The sequence below is a fragment of the Salvelinus fontinalis genome, chromosome 18 (genome assembly GCF_029448725.1).
Source record: "Salvelinus fontinalis isolate EN_2023a chromosome 18, ASM2944872v1, whole genome shotgun sequence".
Classification (NCBI taxonomy): Eukaryota; Metazoa; Chordata; class Actinopteri; order Salmoniformes; family Salmonidae; genus Salvelinus; species Salvelinus fontinalis.
This window is the reverse complement of record NC_074682.1, coordinates 59,293,480-59,316,193: the sequence shown is the minus strand read 5'-3', so window position 1 is coordinate 59,316,193 and position 22,714 is coordinate 59,293,480. Positions and strand designations below refer to the sequence as shown.

General features: G+C 43.8%; 1 protein-coding gene across 8 annotated transcripts; it reads left to right on the top strand.

Annotated features, from left to right (window-relative positions):
• The first annotated feature begins 741 nt into the window (after positions 1–741).
• On the top strand, positions 742–22,444 carry LOC129815800 (5-aminolevulinate synthase, non-specific, mitochondrial-like). 8 transcript variants are annotated; one of them, XM_055869931.1, is made up of 12 exons: positions 742–933; positions 4,493–4,704; positions 4,756–4,778; positions 5,607–5,792; positions 7,545–7,682; positions 14,030–14,249; positions 15,052–15,236; positions 15,976–16,155; positions 16,877–17,041; positions 17,666–17,934; positions 18,886–19,048; positions 21,926–22,444. In XM_055869931.1, the coding sequence occupies exons 2-12, from the start codon at positions 4,514–4,516 to the stop codon at positions 22,084–22,086; spliced, it is 1,881 nt and encodes a 626-aa protein (XP_055725906.1). In that variant the 5' UTR covers positions 742–933; positions 4,493–4,513; the 3' UTR covers positions 22,087–22,444. The 8 variants fall into 8 exon arrangements, with proteins under 8 accessions (XP_055725906.1, XP_055725904.1, XP_055725905.1 ...); XM_055869929.1 differs by having other exon boundaries at positions 5,604–5,792; XM_055869930.1 differs by lacking the exon at positions 4,756–4,778 and having other exon boundaries at positions 4,493–4,727.
• Positions 22,445–22,714: the final 270 nt, after the last annotated feature.

The following is a 22,714-nucleotide window of genomic DNA, read 5'->3' as shown; positions in this document are numbered from 1 at the left end:
CACTTCACAATCTACATTCAGTAACACATTTGACCGGTCAATGCATTCGGGCCATGATGAAAGGTCAAACTGTGTGTAGTGAAGTTAAAACAATATCATTGTACTACAAATACAACATATGACCATTCTCTTTAAATATTTCCCCCCCCAATTCAACAATTACACAAACAACTATTTGTATTTATTTTTTAACGCTGCATCGTTGTGAAGGGCTCGTAAAGGAATCATTTCCCGGTAAAGTCTACACCCGTTGTATATGACGCATGTGACGCATACAATTTGATTCGAACACATATTATACCACACACTCTAAATGCAGACTAACTTGTTGCGTGTGACATTTACAGTGCGTACTGGTAGACTACATTTTGGGAGATTTGGGAACTGAAAGTACATATATTTAGCTTTTCAAATTGTGAAATGATTCAGTATTCAAATACCAGTGGATACGCCTCTGATCATACATTGTTTAATGTAGAATTTACATGTAAATGTTGACATATCAAAATTGTCTTTACCTGTCCCAAAAATATTTGACATGTTTAACTACAGCGTAGACTAATTGTATATTGCAACTGACTTGCCTAGTTAAATAAAGGTTAAATAAAATAAAAAATGAATGAGGATGTGAGTCACACGTTGCTTTTGACATAATGGAACATTCTCTGGGGCAATAGGGGACTGTCTGGAGTGCTGTGACGTACACACTTATCCTCTCGCGAGATTTTGCATTAGTATTCGTTCTTATAAACCCGATTGCCTATCCTTGTCCTTACGTTCGTCCTCAGTGCAGGATAACGAAACGTAATTTATAAACAGTAGCTGTATGAACTATTAAGAGTGTTATATTTACACTAAAACCGCACTGAGATCTTTCCAAGACAATCTAGCTTTTTTACTTAGTTGTGAGAGTGTGATCCGAAGCATATCGAGGTAAGCAAACGAGATCGCCTCCTTTCGTTCTTAGTTCCTCGGTCAGCCAGCTACTGTAGCCCGCCGTGCTAGTGGGTCTAACCGGGGCATATTCTAGCCGTTTGGCTAAATGAAGATTTAGCTAGTGTTATTCATTGGGTAGCGATGACATTGAAATGTAAGTAGTTATTAAACCGGTAAATCGGTATAGCTATGAAACTTAGTATCCATATGGAGTGGATACGTCTTATTGATTTTAAACAAATTATGACTGTTGTTGAATTATTGACGCACTATTGACTGTATTTGCGGTTTGCGTGACTTGTCTTCTCAGATTACACAGGAATGTAGGCTAGTTTGTAAAATAGTTGTATCAGGGCTGCCAACATTATGAAGAAAACTTGGAGTGAGATTTGCTATATGAATTTCATTGCCCTCTGGAACAACCCAAGACTAGGGACTGGGGGTCCTACGGCTCTAGACGATTTTACTGTTTTAAGGCAAATTTCCTGCAAATTCTATGTATTTTGACATGGTTTAGGTCTATGTCCAGGGTGTACTCAAGTGCATTCAGGATAGCTCTGAACACTCAATTCGACGACTTTGTTATTTTGAGATTTTTGGAGTATGAAATGTAAAGTATGCAAATATTTAAATACTAATTTTTGTTGTTGTTGGTTTGACACTTTTTTTTATTCAGTGACTAATGAAATGAGAGAGGGAGACAGGCAAATGTTAGACACGGTTGGAAGCAGGGATTGATCCCTGTTCTCAGGTGGGAAGTTGTTTGCAACACATGCTATGTGTTACCACTACTCCAAGGCTCTGCACAGGAAATGTTTATTTGGTTATTAGCATTTCCTGTGTAAACTAATCATAGATTGCAGTCTGCTTATCCATAGACTGCTTTCAAGGCAAGGACTCAAACATGTTCTATTTTGTCATTTGGGTTAACTATTTCTTTAAACTGGGGATGGAAGAAAATCCCGCTTGCTCTCCAGGAGTGTTGGCCACCCCAGAGATATTATGTTTCCCAGGTGATGGGTGTTTGAAACATTTTTCTTGTTATAACAATTTAATGTGTCAAGATCAACCAACCTTCAAGGAAAGATGTAATGAATATCAATATCCTGGTGGTTTAGGTCTACTAGCTATAGATCAATACCCAGGTGGTTTAGGTCTACTAGCTATAGATCAATATCCAGGTGGTTTAGGTCTACTAGCTATAGATCAATACCCAGGTGGTTTAGGTCTACTAGCTATAGATCAATATCCAGGTGGTTTAGGTCTACTAGCTATAGATCAATATCCAGGTGGTTTAGGTCTACTAGCTATAGATCAATATCCAGGTGGTTTAGGTCTACTAGCTATAGATCAATACCCAGGTGGTTTATGTCTACTAGCTATAGATCAATACCCAGGTGGTTTATGTCTACTAGCTATAGATCAATATCCAGGTGGTTTATGTCTACAAGCTATAGATCAATATCCAGGTGGTTTAGGTCTACTAGCTATAGATCAATACCCAGGTGGTTTAGGTCTACTAGTTATAGATCAATATCCAGGTGGTTTAGGTCTACTAGTTATAGATCAATATCCAGGTGGTTTAGGTCTACTAGTTATAGATCAATATCCAGGTGGTTTAGGTCTACTAGCAGAAGAGCCTTGCCATCGTCTTACACATAGACAGTATGTGTTATTCCCATGCCCTCTCTGCCTAGCATGTACACAATACTAAAATGTCCAATTTTGATTCCTGGGACATTTCAAATTCCAATGTTTATTTGTATGACTTATTCCAAACTGTTCAATGAACGGCTGCAACAAAAAATAAAAAATGCATAGCCTCATATCATTCATTTTCAAAGAAACAAGTAGGCATTTCAGATATGTGATTACTCTGAATTGGGAATACGTGGAACAGTAAAATAAGTGTGTGGAATAGCAGTATTGTTCTTGTTGACAGTTAATTAACCTGTATTTTAGCCCATTGTTAAGAATGAGAATTGTTCCAGTGATCAGACTAAATAAAGTAAAGGGGTAATAAAATCTCCTGAAGAAAATATGATGTAACTCTGCCCAAACTATTTTATATGTTTTGCCCCCCCCCCCCTCTCTAGAATCAAACGTACACTTCTGGGTTCACAATCTGTTAAACAAAATTATTTTCAGTTCCAAATCAGGTCACCTTACCAAACCTCCCTGCTAAAACATACTGTAGAGCTGTCACCTTTTCGTTGTCACAGCCTAAATCCCCATCACCAAACGAGAGGACTAACAAGTGTGGATTAAATCAAATTTACTACATGCTGTCAAAAGACTGCATTCTTTAATAGGGAGGGGAGTAACAGCAACTTCATTTTGTTGACAACATTGTACATATAACTAGTGTTAGCGTTCTGCTCTTTTTACGGTTTTTAATAAACTCAGCGGAGAATGAACTCTCTCTCTCTGCTCAACTATAATCTTGAGGGGCGATTTTTTTTTTTTAAACGCGCATCCAATTCACTTGATCCTTCACATGACTAGACCAGTCGTGTGCTTCAATGTTCCGCAGGTTCAGTGCTGTGGCAAGACGGGTCGATGGATAGAGATTCCGCGCACCAGTAGCACAGTTGAAAATGTAAATGCATTGACTATACAATGTACTATTAAAAGCAGTACTTTCTAATGTGTGAGATACAAGAGGTGTGCCGTGAGAAGGGTGAAATGCGGGTCTCATGCCCAACGAGTTAGTAGCTCTGTTGTGTGATTTATTTTCAATGTCAAATAGATTTTTGGCATGCTTTAAAAAATATATATATATAATATTCCAGGAATAAGACATTTTTTATTTGAAACACATTCCAGTGTCATCATTGGAAGTAAAAAAAGTTTTGGAAACTGAAAAGTGTTTCCAAGAAAAATGTCTTATTCCTGGAATGAGGAAGTCTGTCTAGGAAACGTATCCTCCATTCAGTAGCCAGGCACATAGCAGGAGAAATCGTTTGGAAACTGAAGAGTTTTTTTCTGTTTGTTGCCTTTTTTCAATACGTTTTCTCCCGTTTGTTCCTACTGAACGCTACCCTACTGCTTTCAGGAGTGGAATACTATGACCTAATATACTTAGCTCGTGATGGACTTCAGTCTGTCAGCTTTGATGCATTGTTTAACTGTTTCACACTGCCTGCTGGTAGAATAATGTATGTACTGATCAATCATTGTGAATATCTCATTGTTGTGTGAAGTGTTGTATTTATCATGTAAAGAGCAGCATGTGATTGTGTTTCATTAGTTTTACTATTGTCACTGGCATATTCCTATCCCACAGACTGCACTGTTTTGACAAAGGCCCTATGACCTACGTGCTTCAGATAAGAAATGTGAATGCATAGCCGTCCATAACACATTACGATGTTCAACATTCTCACTCAGAGCAAAGAATCGTATAGCTTTATTGATTACAACTTGGGGAAATTGTTTTAAAGGACAAGACTTGTATCAATGAAAAACATATGATAGAAAAACCCATTGAAGGCGCCTTATCACCCATGAAATGTCTGGTTTACAGGATATCCTGATCTTATCTCTTTTCCCTCAGGCTTGGACAATCGTTAGAAGGATGGACACTATAATTCGACGCTGCCCGTTCCTGTCCCGTGTTCCCCAGGCCTTCTTCCAGCAGGCCCGGAAATCGCTGGTGGTCTATGCCCAGAAATGTCCTGTGATGATGGACCTGGCTTCCAAGCCTCTGGCCCGCTCCCTCTGTTCCTCCTCGGCTAGCTTCCAGAAGGCTGATGACACCGTGACTTCCACCCAGACATCAGCCGAGAAGGGTAGGTGATCTTGTGACACCGTGACTTCAGCCTATACATCAGCCGAGAAGGGTAGGTGATCTTGTGACACTGTGACTTCAGCCTAGACATCAGCAGAGAAGGGTAGGTGATCTTGTGACTTCAGCCTAGACATCAGCAGAGAAGGGTAGGTGATCTTGTGACTTCAGCCCAGACATCAGCCGAGAAGGGTAGGTGATCTTGTGACTTCAGCCTAGACATCAGCCGAGAAGGGTAGGTGATCTTGTGACACCGTGACTTCAGCCTAGACATCAGCAGAGAAGGGTAGGTGATCTTGTGACACTGTGACTTCAGCCTAGACATCAGCCGAGAAGGGTAGGTGATCTTGTGACACTGTGACTTCAGCCTAGACATTAGCAGAGAAGGGTAGGTGATCTTGTGACTTCAGCCTAGACATCAGCAGAGAAGGGTAGGTGATCTTGTGACTTCAGCCTAGACATCAGCAGAGAAGGGTAGGTGATCTTGTGACACTGTGACTTCAGCCTAGACATCAGCCGAGAAGGGTAGGTGATCTTGTGACTTCAGCCTAGACATCAGCAGAGAAGGGTAGGTGATCTTGTGACTTCAGCCTAGACATCAGCCGAGAAGGGTAGGTGATCTTGTGACACCGTGACTTCAGCCTAGACATTAGCCGAGAAGGGATCTGGTCATAAACTGTAACATCATGATGTGGTGTTAGGGTTAATATATGAAAAATGGCCCCAATGTTTCCTCAGTTGGAAAGATCTCTAGGGCTATGTTTTTCCAACCTGCTCACATCATTAGGACAAACCACTCGTAGTATTGTGTACGTTTTTAAAAGGTCTGTATCTGTGTGTGGCTCTTAGTCTCCTAACCCTAGTATCTTCTGCGCTTTAGTAGCCGATGGAGGCACCACCAACAAGCTGCCTCAGAGCCACCCCTATCCCATGCCCCCCTCTGGCCAGGCCTCGGTGGCCTCCAAGTGCCCCTTCCTGGCAGCTGAGATGGGCCAGAACAGCAGTGTGGTGCGCCAGGCCAGCATCCAGCTGCAGGAGGATGTGCAGGAGGTCCGCACCGTCCAGAAAGGTAAACAATGGGTTAAACTCCCTAGGGCTTTGTTCCTTTATTGCAGGGGTCGGTACTTCAGGGGGTCCGCACTGTCCAGAAAGGTAAACAATGGGATAAACTCCCTGGAGCTTTGTTCCTTTGTTGCAGGGGTCAGTACTTCAGGGGGTTCGCGGACAGATGTAAACATTCAATATTTTTTTTAAAATTAACATTACTAACAGATTTTAAATACATTTTGGACAAGGGATCTGTGGAATCGGTTTAGAGCAGGGGTGTCAAACTCATTCCACGGAGGGCCTAGTGTCTGCAGGTTTTTGGTTTTTCCTTTCAATAAAGCCCTAGACAACCAGGTGTGGGGAGTTCCTAACTAATTAGTGATGTTAATTCATCAATCAAGTACAAGGGAGGAGCGAAAACCCGCAGACACTCGGCCCTCCGTGGAATGAGTTTGACACCTGTGGTTTAGAGGGTGTAGTACAATGTCAAACTATTCATCCACAGTATTCTGTTCTTAACCCTGGGCAACATGGGCCTGGGAGGCTCACAGGGATATTAGTATCCACTGCAGTACTCTACAAATTTTTATTATTTTTTAAAAACTCAATACTGATATATATATATATTTTTTAACTTAAAACTTTTCAGTTTTAAAGCTTAAATTACAGTGCATTTCTCTCTGCCTCATGGCAAAATGTGTAGAATTGCAGGAATTTAGCTTAAACTGCTATATCTTCTCTCCAATTCAAAGAGGCTAGCTTTTAAAATGTTGCTTCCCAGGGCCTAAGACTTGGTTCGTCCAGCCATGCACTGCCAAAGTCGTAGTAAAACCCCTTGTATGCATTTTTTTAATCTTAAAAAAAAAATCTTACTCGAGTTCTGATTTAAGTGGTGTCCCTGATCAAATTGATATCACAAAAGGGTTCCCTGGCCCCAAACATTTGGAGAACCCCTGCTTTATTGATACAGATGGAGTATATTTTTTGGGGCTCCCGAGTAGCGCAGCGGTCTAAGGCACTGCATCTCAGTGCTAGAGGCGTCACTACAGACCCTGGTGAACGTCTGTCAGGAGCTCTACCGGGGCAGTCCCGTTAGTTCTCTTATATACTGCAGACAAGTTATATTTGCATAATTTAACGTTTGCTTCATTCATGTGACGACCAATACTGGTTCATAACATGTGACAGACCAACACCTCACGAGGCATCTTCTCTCTAAGCTGAGACCGTGAAACAGAGATCCCTTTCTCTAAACAAGGTTCTGTGTGTACTGAGAGATCATTCAATCTGCCACTTGCATGAACACAAAAATTAGTTATTAACAAAGAACAAACAAACATTTCCATCACAGGATGTATTTTCTCATTTCCTTCTTGTCACGAGAATTTTCGATCCCAATGATAACTAACAATCAATTAAGCTTTGACCAATCCCGAGGTTTGTAAGACCATGGGTTTAATAATAATTAGGACTCAGCTTATGCAAAAGGTCCGTACAGTTTATTCAGAGAACGTTCTGAAATCAAAAATGCAAACACAGTCTTTATAAAACACACACAAACAAGTTAAAATCTTAAACTACGCCTTGCTCAGACAGTCTGTGTTTTTCCACTATACAGATACAGTGTTTCTTTTAATCTGCAACATGTTTCATAATTTTCTGCGAGCCTAACAGTTTCTCCCCTCCACGGGTGGAGACAGAATGTCCTGTAAGGGACACAGTAGTCCAGCTTGTCTGTCGATAGCTCCTCTTATCAACCTCTCTGTCTCCTCAGACGTGACCCCAGCCCAGGCTCTGGCCAGTAGTTCCTCCTCAAAGTCCGGAGGTCTTACCCGAACCGATCTGATGAAGAAGCTGCTGAATCAACGTCCAACCAGGGTGTCCCATTTACTGCAGGAGAACATGCCCAGCTGTGAGTCACATGACCAGACTATTCAAATCAAACTTTATTGTTCTTGCCGTAGAGACGCATTTAAACGAATGAGTTCTATTTAAATGTTTTAAAAAACGTTGTCATTGTGCAGCCGTGAACATATAAGGTACAATAGAGTATATACAGTCAGTTGACAAAACATTAGGAACACCTCATATTTGAGTGTCACATAGGGTTGTTGCCTATTGTAACCGTTGAGTCGCGGTTATCTCCTCTTTTGCTCTCTGGACATGTTCGTAGTACCCAACTCACTCATGATCGTCAGGTCCTAATGGCCTGCTACTCGGGTATTGTCCCTTTTTAACCTCTCTGACATCAATGCAAATGAAATGGAAAATCACATCAAACACTTACCAACACAGGAGGGCGATTTGTACCTTTTTTAAAAACACACCTCACTGTGATGATCCATTTGTAAAGAAAGATGTTCAACAGCAGGTTTGAAACTGAGTGTAAAAACATGGTCCTAGTGGATGTTGTTTCCAATTTACAGTTTCCAATTGGCTCATTCATCCCCCTCCTCTCCCCTGTAACTATTCCCCAGGTCGTTGCTGCAAATGAGAACGTGTTCTCAGTCAACTTACCTGGTAAAATAAATAAAAATAAAAGTTTCAAAGCTTAACACAATGAAATGGACACCGCTTTCTAAGGTGACGATCTATTCCAAAACACCCAGATGCATATTAGAGATTACGTATAGGCCTTATGCCGCCAAAATACCTGAATTAAAATAACGATGGTGCCTTTTATATACAATACATACCTCGACCGCATATTACACATAGCAGAAAAACATTACAAAAAAAAAGTGATTTGATGTCTTTACTACGTGTTTGGTCTAGCCTATACTGAAATGAAACCTAGCTATTTATATAATTAAGGCTGACGCATTACATTTAGCCACAGAATATAACGCCACTGTACATTTCCATGTTCTCCTCCTCCCTCTGTCCTTCAATACTTCCTCCAGCACACAGAAAGAGGGGCTGGCAACAGTTTAATGAAACATATGTTTCGTTGTGAAAACAACATGTTCCCAAAACACTTCAATTGGTTTCACAAATGAAGCAGTGGGTAGCTGCAGGAACAGGGTAGGAGAGCCCATGGCATACAGAGTACTGGGTAGCTGCAGGAACAGGGTTGGAGAGACCATGGCATACAGAGTACTGGGTAGCTGCAGGGTTGGAGAGACCATGGCATACAGAGTACTGGGTAGCTGCAGGAACAGGGTTGGAGAGACCATGGCATACAGAGTACTGGGTAGGAACAGGATTGGAGAGACCATGGCATACAGAGTACTGGGTAGGAACAGGGTAGGAGAGACCATGGCATACAGAGTACTGGGTAGGAACAGGGTTGGAGAGACCATGGCATACAGAGTACTGGGTAGGAACAGGGTTGGAGAGACCATGGCATACAGAGTACTGGGTAGGAACAGGGTTGGAGAGACCATGGCATACAGAGTACTGGGTAGCTGCAGGAACAGGGTAGGAGAGACCATGGCATACAGAGTACTGGGTAGGAACAGGGTTGGAGAGACCATGGCATACAGAGTACTGGGTAGGAACAGGGTTGGAGAGACCATGGCATACAGAGTACTGGGTAGCTGCAGGAACAGGGTTGGAGAGCCCATGGCATACAGAGTACTGGGTAGGAACAGGGTAGGAGAGACCATGGCATACAGAGTACTGGGTAGCTGTAGGAACAGGGTTGGAGTGTCCATGGCATACAGAGTACTGGGTAGCTGCAGGAACAGGGTAGGAGAGATCATGGCATACAGAGTACTGGGTAGGAACAGGGTTGGAGAGCCCATGGCATACAGAGTACTGGGTAGCTGCAGGAACAGGGTTGGAGAGACCATGGCATACAGAGTACTGGGTAGCTGCAGGAACAGGGTTGGAGAGACCATGGCATACAGAGTACTGGGTAGGAACAGGGTTGGAGAGACCATGGCATACAGAGTACTGGGTAGGAACAGGGTAGGAGAGACCATGGCATACAGAGTACTGGGTAGGAACAGGGTTGGAGACACCATGACATACAGAGTACTGGGTAGCTGCAGGAACAGGGTTGGAGAGGCCATGGCATACAGAGTACTGGGTAGGAGAGACCACGGCATACAGAGTACTGGGTAGCTGCAGGAACAGGGTTGGAGAGCCCGTGGCATACAGAGTACTGGGTAGGAACAGGGTTGGAGACACCATGACATACAGAGTACTGGGTAGGAACAGGGTTGGAGAGACCATGGCATACAGAGTACTGGGTAGGAACAGGGTTGGAGACACCATGACATACAGAGTACTGGGTAGGAACAGGGTTGGAGAGCCCATGGCATACAGAGTACTGGGTAGGAACAGGGTAGGAGAGACCATGGCATACAGAGTACTGGGTAGCTGCAGGAACAAGGTTGGAGAGACCATGGCATACAGAGTACTGGGTAGCTGCAGGAACAGGGTTGGAGAGACCATGGCATACAGAGTACTGGGTAGCTGCAGGAACAGGGTTGGAGAGACCATGGCATACAGAGTACTGGGTAGGAACAGGGTTGGAGAGACCATGGCATACAGAGTACTGGGTAGGAACAGGGTAGGAGAGACCATGGCATACAGAGTACTGGGTAGCTGCAGGAACAGGGTTGGAGAGACCATGGCATACAGAGTACTGGGCAGGAACAGGGTTGGAGAGACCATGGCATACAGAGTACTGGGTAGCTGCAGGAACAGGGTTGGAGAGACCATGGCATACAGAGTACTGGGTAGGAACAGGGCTGGAGAGACCATGGCATACAGAGTACTGGGTAGCTGCAGGAACAGGGTAGGAGAGACCATGGCATACATAGAATGGCCTCCATTCTCTATTGGAATGGATATGGATGACAGCTTATTTCCCCCTCCACATTTTGATAATGGGCCGTTCCAAATCTAAACACAGTTTCCATATTAGTAAAGATGAGAATTAATTGATCTGTGAAATTGTTATGTTCCCCAGCAAGAAGGGGGAACTAACAGAGTCACTGACAGCAACCAACATGAAACAGGTGGGGATTTAGGAGGGGTTCTGAAAGACACTCATGGGGGATTCCACTGAAAGTTGACTAGTAACAACAACTGGAACCTAAAAGACACCCATCATGATCGCCCACTAAGAAGCAAACACTAGAGAAACCCACACCAAACTTAGAGACAGGAAGCAAACACTAGAGAAACCCACACCAAACTTAGAGACAGGAAGCAAACCAAAACATTTAGCAAAATGAAAACAGGGAAGATCAGATAGGGAGAGACACCTAAAGATGTTAACCTCCACATCTTGTTAGTCAGTAACATACTGGCTAATGAGGCGACCAACCAGCACAGGAGTAACACATACTGGCTAATGAGGCGACCAACCAGCACAGGAGTAACACGTACTGGCTAATGAGGCGACCAACCAGCACAGGAGTAACACGTACTGGCTAATGAGGCGACCAACCAGCACAGGAGTAACACGTACTGGCTAATGAGGCGACCAACCAGCACAGGAGTAACACGTACTGGCTAATGAGGCGACCAACCAGCACAGGAGTAACACGTACTGGCTAATGAGGCGACCAACCAGCACAGGAGTAACACGTACTGGCTAATGAGGCGACCAACCAGCACAGGAGTAACACGTACTGGCTAATGAGGCGACCAACCAGCACAGGAGTAACACGTACTGGCTAATGAGGCGACCAACCAGCACAGGAGTAACACATACTGGCTAATGAGGCGACCAACCAGCACAGGAGTAACACATACTGGCTAATGAGGCGACCAACCAGCACAGGAGTAACACATACTGGCTAATGAGGCGACCAACCAGCACAGGAGTAACACATACTGGCTAATGAGGCGACCAACCAGCACAGGAGTAACACGTACTGGCTAATGAGGCGACCAACCAGCACAGGAGTAACACGTACTGGCTAATGAGGCGACCAACCAGCACAGGAGTAACACGTACTGGCTAATGAGGCGACCAACCAGCACAGGAGTAACACATACTGGCTAATGAGGCGACCAACCAGCACAGGAGTAACACATACTGGCTAATGAGGCGACCAACCAGCACAGGAGTAACACATACTGGCTAATGAGGCGACCAACCAGCACAGGAGTAACACGTACTGGCTAATGAGGCGACCAACCAGCACAGGAGTAACACGTACTAACGAGGTGACCAACCAGCACAGGAGTAACACATACTGACTAACGAGGTGACCAACCAGCACAGGAGTAACACATACCGACTAACGAGGTGACCAACCAGCACAGGAGTAACACATACCGACTAATGAGGTGACCAACCAGCACAGGAGTAACGCATATCGACTAGCGAGGTGACCAACCAGCACAGGAGTAACACATACCGACTAACGAGGTGAAAAATCAAAGCCTGTAACAGATGGGTGAAAATACTGTATGATCACTTGATGAGAGCATCTGTGCAGCCTGAGGACAAGCCTTTTTTGCGACTTTCTCAAATCATCAATAGTCTTTAGTCGCATCGTGCAGCCCACACAGTACATTCAGACCCCTTGACTTTTTCCACATTTTGTTACATTACAGCTTTATTCTATAATTGATTCAATTATTATTTCTCATCGATCTACACACAATACCCCATAATGACATCATAATACCCCATAATGACATCACAATACCCCATAATGACATCACAATACCCCATAATGACTTCACAATACCCCATAATGACATCACAATACCCCATCATGACAAAGTGAAAACCGTTTTTTTAATGTATTAAATAAACATACCTAATTTACATAGGTATTCAGACCCTTTTCTAGGAGACTCGAAATTGAACTCACGTGTATCCTGTTTCCATTGATCATCCTTGATGTTTTGACAACTTGATTGGTTTACCTGTGGTAATTTCAATTGATTGGACATGATTTGGAAAGGCACACACCTGTCTCTGTAAGGTCCCACAGTTGACCATGCATGACAGAGTAAAAACTTAGCCATGAGATCTCAAGGCTTAAAAATCCCTCTTTAACATGTCTCCTTCCCTCCATCTACACCGATTTGAAGTGGATTAAACACATGACATCAATAAGGGATCATAGCTATAACCTGGATTCACCTGGTCAGTCTGTCACGGAAAGAACAGTAGTCACACACACACTCAAACACACACACACACACACACCAAGTATCTCCTAGCTCTGTTATCAATAAAACCCAGGGTGCATTCATACACTTCTCCTACTACTTCCCAGTTTAGGTTACACACACACACACACACACACACACACACACACACACACACACACACACACACACACACACACACACACACACACACACACACACACACACAACTATGAAACATAGAATACAACCGAAAGAGAGCACCCGTTCAAAGTGTTCTGAAAGAGGATAGAAGATAGAAGCATGTTCTCTCTGGTCTTTTACTAAAACGGGACACCTCGACGTGATCTTTACCGTCTCGAAAACGGGACACCTCGACGTGATCTTTACCGTCTCGAAAACGGGACACCTCGACGTGATCTTTACCGTCTCTAAAACGGGACACCTCGATGTGATCTTTACCGTCTCTAAAACGGGACACCTCGACGTGATCTTTACCGTCTCGAAAACGGGACACCTCGATGTGATCTTTACCGTCTCGAAAACGGGACACCTCGACGTGATCTTTACCGTCTCTAAAACGGGACACCTCGACGTGATCTTTACCGTCTCTAAAACGGGACACCTCGATGTGATCTTTACCGTCTCGAAAACGGGACACCTCGACGTGATCTTTACCGTCTCGAAAACGGGACACCTCGATGTGATCTTTACCGTCTCGAAAACGGGACACCTCGACGTGATCTTTACCGTCTCTAAAACGGGACACCTCGACGTGATCTTTACCGTCTCTAAAACGGGACACCTCGACGTGATCTTTACCGTCTCTAAAACGGGACACCTCGACGTGATCTTTACCGTCTCTAAAACGGGACACCTCGACGTGATCTTTACCGTCTCTAAAACGGGACACCTCGATGCGATCTTTACCGTCTCTAAAACGGGACACGTCGACGTGATCTTTACCGTCTCTAAAACGGGACACCTCGACGCGAACTTTACCGTCTCTAAAACGGGACACCTCGACGCGATCTTTACCGTCTCTAAAACGGGACACCTCGACGTGATCTTTACCGTCTCTAAAACGGGACACCTCGGCGTGATCTTTACCGTCTCTAAAACGGGACACCTCGACGTGATCTTTACCGTCTCGCGCCTAATCACGTTTGCTTCCTTTTTGTCTCCCTGCAGTCTCTAACTTCCGCTACGACGAGTTCTTTGAGAGAAAGATTGAGGAGAAGAAGAGTGATCACACGTACCGTGTCTTTAAGACGGTAAACCGGCGGGCCACGGACTTCCCCATGGGTGACGACTACACCGATTCCCTTAGCGACAGGAGAGACGTGTCTGTGTGGTGCTCCAATGACTACCTGGGCATGAGCAGGCACCCACGGGTCGTCAACTCCATCACGTAAGTAGCCGGACAACTGGTGACGAGTTGGTAGTTGGATGGATAGATTAATGAAGACAGGTGGTGCTCAGAGCTGTTTTGATTTCCCATTGAAACTGAGAATTAGCATTTTTCCGCAGATAGCAGATACCTCCCAGTTTTAACTCTTTCAAAACATTTGTTTTTGTTAACCTACTGAACACAACCATGGATAGATCAATGGGCTATATTTCTCCCCGAGGAGACGGGACAAAACTGTTAGTTTCACTAAGAACCAATTACCTATTCATTAGCCTCTGTAGATGCTGTTAATGACCCAGGGAAGGTGTATACGTGGTAATTGGCCAGTTTTACTATTGTTTCCTGTTTGTCTGGTGTTCTTGACAGAGGAGACGTTGGGTGTAATCATGGTTCCCGAGGATGTTGTTTACCGTTGTTGTTGTTGACTGTTGTTTCCAGGGAGACGTTGGGTGTAATCATGGTTCCCGAGGATGTTGTTTACCGTTGTTGTTGTTGTTGTTGACTGTTGTTTCCAGGGAGACGTTGCGTGTAATCATGGTTCCCGAGGATGTTGTTTACCGTTGTTGTTGTTGACCGTTGTTTCCAGGGAGACGTTGGGTGTAATCATGGTTCCCGAGGATGTTGTTTACCGTTGTTGTTGTTGTTGACTGTTGTTTCCAGGGAGACGTTGAGTGTAATCATGGTTCCCGAGGATGTTGTTTACCGTTGTTGTTGACTGTTGTTTCCAGGGAGACGTTGGGTGTAATCATGGTTCCCGAGGATGTTGTTTACCGTTGTTGTTGTTGTTGACTGTTGTTTCCAGGGAGACGTTGCGTAAGCACGGCAGTGGTGCTGGAGGAACCAGGAACATCTCTGGGACCAGTAAGTTCCACGTGGAACTGGAGCAGGAACTAGCAGATCTCCACAGGAAGGACGCTGCACTACTCTTCACTTCCTGCTTCGTAGCCAATGACTCCACTCTGTTCACCCTGGCCAAGATGATACCAGGTAAGCATATCACCTTATCTGTACTGAACTAACACAATGTACTTACAAGGCCAGTTAAATAATAATAATCACCTGAACGAACAGACATTGTAGCCTGCCTCTCGGACCAGGTAATCCCCTCACCTGACCTGAACTAACAGACCTTGTAGGCTGCCTCTCGGACCAGGTAATTCCCTCACCTGACCTGAACTAACAGACATTGTAGCCTGCCTCTCGGACCAGGTAATTCCCTCACCTGACCTGAACTAACAGACGTTGTAGCCTGCCTCTCGGACCAGGTAATCCCCTCACCTGACCTGAACTAACAGACGCTGTAGGCTGCCTCTCGGACCAGGTAATCCCCTCACCTGACCTGAACTAACAGACGCTGTAGGCTGCCTCTCGGACCAGGTAATCCCCTCACCTGACCTGAACTAACAGACGTTGTAGTGACAAAATAAATAGCATCCTGTGCTCAACAGTCCCTCATGGCCAAGTGCCGGTTGAGCGGTTCCCTCATGGCCAAGTGCCGGTTGAGCGGTTCCCTCTAGGCCAGGGCCTCGTTGAGGAGGGCTGCGTTGAGGGCCTCGTTGAGGGGGGCTGCGTTGAGGGGGGCTTTACTGCAATGACTTCGATATGTTTAAAAAAATATATATTTTTGTTAGTGCATTCAACTGTACGTCGCTTTGGATTAGTACGTCTGCTAAATGACGAACGTGAAATGGTACTAAACGGGTGTTTTATTCCCCTCTCTCCCTAGGCTGTGAAATCTATTCTGATGCAGGGAATCATGCTTCAATGATCCAGGGCATTAGGAACAGCGGAGCCAAGAAATTTGTATTCCGTCACAATGACCACAACCACTTGAGAGAGCTGCTGTTGAAGTCAGACCCGTCCACTCCAAAGATCGTGGCCTTCGAGACAGTCCACTCCATGGATGGTGAGTGGATTAGAGATGTGTCACAAATGGCAGCCTGTTCCCAATGTGAAGAGCCTTAACGTGACCTGTGATGTGTAACTAAAACATCCTGTTGACGTCAGTGCTGTGATTTTATATAACGTTACAAGTTTGACTTGCCTGAGTAGTTCTAATCTGAATTTTGGGAGTTGACTCAGTGAACGCTGAATAGCAGGATATAAGTCTCTTATTAAAATGTCTTATTACTGGTTATATGATATTTACTGTTGGTTCCTGTTGAAGAAATGTGTAAATTAGGGCACCCGGGGACGATGTCACTACCGCCGTACTCATTAGTATCGTGGAAACGGGAAACAAATCACGAAGCTTTATTTAACTTCTTTAGGAAAACAGCCGTAAAGCTGGAAACAAACCCCATTATGTTTTCATCCAGTCACATTTATTTATTTTCCAAGCTACATACGTCACATTATTGTTATATAATGTATAATATATTATTATATTTGATATACATCAGGTTTTTAAAGGACCAAACAGTTTGGTCTGCTTCGTGTTGACATTTTTTGACATGGAAAAAATATTTGCGATCCTGATATCGTTCTGGCTATAGTGTAAATCCCTCCTGCTAAATTAGTTATATGATATTAACCCTTTTGTTGTTTTTAAAGGTATGGTGTGTCCCACTTTAACCCTGCTTTAAAATGCATCATTAAAAATGTTTTATTTTTTTCCCCTCTTAAAGGTGCGGTGTGTCCTCTGGATGAGTTGTGTGATGTGGCCCATGAGTTTGGCGCCATCACGTTTGTAGACGAGGTGCACGCGGTGGGGCTGTACGGCGCTAGGGGAGGAGGTATCGGGGACCGCGACGGCATCATGCACAAGATGGACATCATCTCTGGAACACTGGGTCAGTGTTAAAACTTAACACGCTTCAAAATGGCACCAATGACTACTAGTTAACAGCGTTTACCCCCCCACCCCAAACAGCACAAAGTTTTAAAGCTTTTCTAACCCCCCCCCCCCCCCCCCCCCCCCCCCCTCAGATTGTCTGAATCCCTGAAGCGAACAAGATTTCCCGGTCTCTAATAATGGACTTTTCAGATTATCACCTAATGGGACACTGGAGAAACAGGAACTAGAATCAAATTCCTGTTGCTAGGAGACCACAGCCCTGGGCAAGCTGAGAGACCAATCAGCGCACACACACACACTACAGCAGGCCAGTCATCTGTTGAGTTGCTTTGTCTTGATAGAATAGAAGCATGTCAAGATGACCAGAATAAAACCACACACACACACACACACACACACACCCGCTTCACAACAACAAGACCTGTTGAATACCAAGTGGTCTAGAGGTAGAAAGAAAGAGTCCTATTTTCATCTCCAACAACCAGTGATGCTCTATTTGTTGTGAACCGGAAATATATCTCTCCGCTAAATGTTAATTTCCCTGCTCTAGAGGAGGAGCCTCAGGCGACCTGTTTTTAAATGTAAAACGACGTGTTTAACGTTATCTTTGTTCTTCCAGGCAAGGCGTTCGGCTGCGTTGGAGGCTACATCGCCAGCACCGATGCCCTGGTGGACACGGTCCGTAGCTACGCTGCAGGCTTCATATTCACCACGTCTCTACCTCCCATGCTGCTGGCGGGCGCCCGCGAGTCCATCCAGATCCTTAAAGGGGAGGAGGGCCGCGCCCTCCGGAGGAAACACCAGCGTAACGTTAAGCTGCTGAGACAGATGCTCATGGACTCTGGACTGCCCGTCGTCCACTGTCCCTCTCACATCATCCCCGTCAGGGTGAGAATCACTACAACTTTATTGTCCCCATGTGAATCTGGAAACGTGTGAGGACCTCACTTCTCACTTTAGTTTCTCGTTCAACATACTTGCTGCTACGTCACTCAATCCTAATTTTTTTTTTTTTTTTTAAGTCTCCCTTCCTTAACTGTTTTACGTTTCCCTGAGACCAACCAGAAATGTTTCCACGGTCAGATATTCCCAGGCGTTCGTAAAACAATCACACGTGTCGTCGTCTCGTTTTTGGGGATCACCAAATTTTGCGTGAATCAAACATGTATTCATGTAGGCTACACTGTCCTGCAAAAATCAACCCGTTGTTCCACATTTCGGGTCATTTTTTAACAATGTGGTCACATGAGCGGCTGGAATCGGTACACATAACATGATTATCGTAGCGTCCTTAGGGCCCTGAGTTATCCCTAACCAGATACAACTCCTGGGTCATGTCTATCAACTTGACACCTTCGAGATGTCATGGTGTAACTGTTGACTTTTTTATTTTTATTGTTAGTATGGATTGGCATAATATTGATTAGCCTCAACATTATTGATTTTGCCTGGCCTCCCGGGTGGCGCAGTGGTCTAGGGCACTGCATCGCAGTGCTAGCTGCGCCACCAGAGTCTCTGGGTTCGCGCCCAGGCTCTGTCGCAGCCGGCCGCAACCGGGAGGTCCGTGGGGCGACGCACAATTGGCATAGCGTCGTCCGGGTTAGGTGAGGGTTTGGCCGGTAGGGATATCCTTGTCTCAGTATGTAAAATGTAATAAAATGTATGCACTCTACTGTAAGTCGCTCTGGATAAGAGCTTCTGCTAAATGACTAAAATGTAAAAAATGATTTGACACGGTTAATATTGACTAAATGACATCCTCACCATTTATTAGTATTGATTGACATTCTCAATATGATTCTTCCATTGATTTGATTTTGTTGGATGTTGCCTGCGCAGGTGTCTGACGCGGAGAAGAACACGGAGGTCTGTGACGTCATGATGAGCCGTTACAACATCTACGTCCAGGCCATCAACTATCCCACGGTCGCCCGGGGGGAGGAGCTTCTACGCATCGCCCCCACGCCGCACCACACCCCCCAGATGATGACGCACTTTGTCGGTAAGAGAGCAGGGCTTTGGTCAAGCAAGTAAACGGGAAATGACTGCGGTGAATGTTTTATATTGATGCGGGTTGTGTTCAGTACTACCCACAAAACGTCAGAAAACCTTCTTAAACTAAAAGTAATGGCTGTACCCAAACCCTTGTTTTGTTTCCCCCCCCCCCCAAAGTGTTTCTGTTAGCAACGGTTTAGCTCTATTGAACACGACCCAGAATGACTTCTAGAGACGGGCACTATGTCACTCACACAAATTAATGTCGAGATTTAGATCTTCTATGACTTGGGGGTCTTCAACATTTTTTTCTAGCATGAGAGCTCTTTTTTTTAAATTGTATTTTTATTTATTTATTCTAGCTTTCAAATAGACACATTCTTCTCCTCTACCCTGCCACTGTTCCCTGGGTCCTTAATGTACAAGAGATGTGTTTTTGGTCAATATACCTGGTAATATAGTGGGCAGTAAACAACTCTTAAAGGGGCCCATCTTCTGTATTTTCCAGAATTCATTTTTTCCCTTTTTTTTCCCCTTTCTGTTCTTAGATTTTTTTATAGTTTTTTTTTAACACTCCAATATTACGATTATTCATAGAACATTTTCATTGTTTGAGTCCATGTCAACGCTTAAATCACATCAGAAGACCAATTTTGAGCCCCCACCTCCCCCCTAAAAAAAGAACAGATTTAGATTTGAGTGTAATTGCTCTTAAGCAAGAGGGGAATGTTGTATTAGCAATGTTTCGGCTGTTAGGCCTACTGCTGAAGCAAACGACTTGGCCACACAATTGATACAGATAATCCTGATATCTTTCTGTCAGGTAAGTCTACTCAATTAAAAAAATGTTAAGAAGGTTTTTGGGCAAAGTCTTTGTCTACACACAATATTTTTTTATCATTAGCATGGCTAACTGGCTACATACAGAGTGATATATAGACATCACTGACTGGCTACATACAGAGTGATATATAGACATCACTGACTGGCTACATACGGAGTGATATATAGACATCACTGACTGGCTACATACGGAGTGATATATAGACATCACTGACTGGCTACATACGGAGTGATATAGACATCACTGACTGGCTACATACGGAGTGATATAGACATCACTGACTGGCTACATACGGAGTGATATATAGACATCACTGACTGGCTACATACAGAGTGATATAGACATCACTGACTGGCTACATACAGAGTGATATAGACATCACTGACTGGCTACATACAGAGTGATATAGACATCACTGACTGGCTACATACAGAGTGATATAGACATCACTGACTGGCTACATACGGAGTGATATAGACATCACTGACTGGCTACATACGGAGTGATATATAGACATCACTGACTGGCTACAGACGGAGTGATATATAGACATCACTGACTGGCTACATACGGAGTGATATAGACATCACTGACTGGCTACATACAGAGTGATATAGACATCACTGACTGGCTACATACAGAGTGATATAGACATCACTGACTGGCTACATACAGAGTGATATAGACATCACTGACTGGCTACATACAGAGTGATATAGACATCACTGACTGGCTACATACGGAGTGATATAGACATCACTGACTGGCTACATACGGAGTGATATAGACATCACTGACTGGCTACATACGGAGTGATATAGACATCACTGACTGGCTACATACGGAGTGATATATAGACATCACTGACTGGCTACATACGGAGTGATATATAGACATCACTGACTGGCTACATACGGAGTGATATATAGACATCACTGACTGGCTACATACGGAGTGATATAGACATCACTGACTGGCTACATACGGAGTGATATATAGACATCACTGACTGGCTACATACGGAGTGATATATAGACATCACTGACTGGCTACATACGGAGTGATATATAGACATCACTGACTGGCTACATACAGAGTGATATATAGACATCACTGACTGGCTACATACAGAGTGATATATAGACATCACTGACTGGCTACATACAGAGTGATATAGACATCACTGACTGGCTACATACAGAGTGATATAGACATCACTGACTGGCTACATACAGAGTGATAATACAGGGCAACATACAGGGCAATATTCCTGGAAATTAATATAGTTACGTTTTTGCTTTAAATCAGTGTCCCCCCTGTGGGCCGGTTGAGGTAATGTGCGCTAATGCGATTAGCATGAGGTTGTAAGTAACAAGAACATTTCCCAGGATATAGACATATCTGATGTGGGCAGAAAGCTTAAATTCTTGTTAATCTAACTGCACTGTCCAATTTACAGTAGCTATTACAGTGAAATAATACCATGCTATTGTTTGAGGAGAGTGCACAGTTATGAACTTGAAAATCTATTAATTAACCAATTAGGCACATTTTGGCAGACTTGATAAAACATTTTGAACAGACATGCAATGGTTCTTTGGATCAGTCGAACACTTTATCTTTTACCAGATCTAATGTGTTCTCCAACATTAATTTCAAATTTCCACAAACTTCAAAGTGTTTTCTTTTAAATGGTATCAATAATATGCATATCCTTGCTTCAGGCCCTGAGCTACAGGCAGTTAGATTTGGGTATGTAATTTTAGGTGGAAATTGGGGGGAAAGGGTGCGGTCCTTGAGGTTTTAAGCCAATAGTGGCTAACCAGGGGTAGAATAATGTCAATGTAGCTTTGATTGGATAATAGCTGGTAGCTTTTATGTTTGACAGTTATCGATGGAACACATGTAAAAATATATATTTTTTAAAATAATAATAATTTGACAAACTACTCATAGATGGGCTGCAAGCTACTAGTAGCTTGTGATCTACCTGTTGAAGACCCCCTTTAAAAAAAAAAAAACAATATTTCCCCTCTACAGAGAAGCTGGTTCAGACGTGGAAGGAGTCCGGTCTACCTCTGAAGCCCCATTCTTCTGGAGAGTGTAACTTCTGCCAGCAGCCGCTGCACTTTGAGCTGATGACGGAGAGAGAACAGTCTTACTTCAGAGGCCTGAGTCACGCCATATCAGCTCACGCGTGATGACACCTACAGAATACACTCAACCCTCATTCCTCTTGTCTTGGTCCCAAATCACACCCTCCCCCACTTCCCTCAGCCCTACATGTTTAGCTTTCACTTGCACCTCCGCCATATGCACGGCTGTCCCAAAGCTGAGGGATTAAATCTTTATCGAGGGTTTTAAGGAGATAATTAGACACTCTGATAGCCACTTCGACCAAGCCTGTGTTTGGAGTTTACGCAATTTCATACAAAAGAATTGAAAGGCGTGCCTAATTATCTATAATGTGCATTTGTTTGTCTAATTTTCAAAGCTTGATTCATGTAACAAATGGAATACCTCCCAAATTAAATATTTAACTGTTATCTTGTAAAACGACACAGCGAATTTGTTTTCATTTTGAATTTCATGTTTTGTTTTATTTGAATGTGTAACATGAATTGCATCATCAGTTTACAATTGGCTCATTCATCCCCCTCCTCTCCCCTGTAACTATTCCCCAGGTCGTTGCTGCAAATGAGAACGTGTTCTCAGTCAACTTACCTGGTAAAATAACGGTAAAATAAATAAATAAATAAATAAAATTCAAGTCAGAAGTGTGTGCTGTAGGTGATGGGTTTATTGATCCCCTCGCCACGCGCTGGAAGT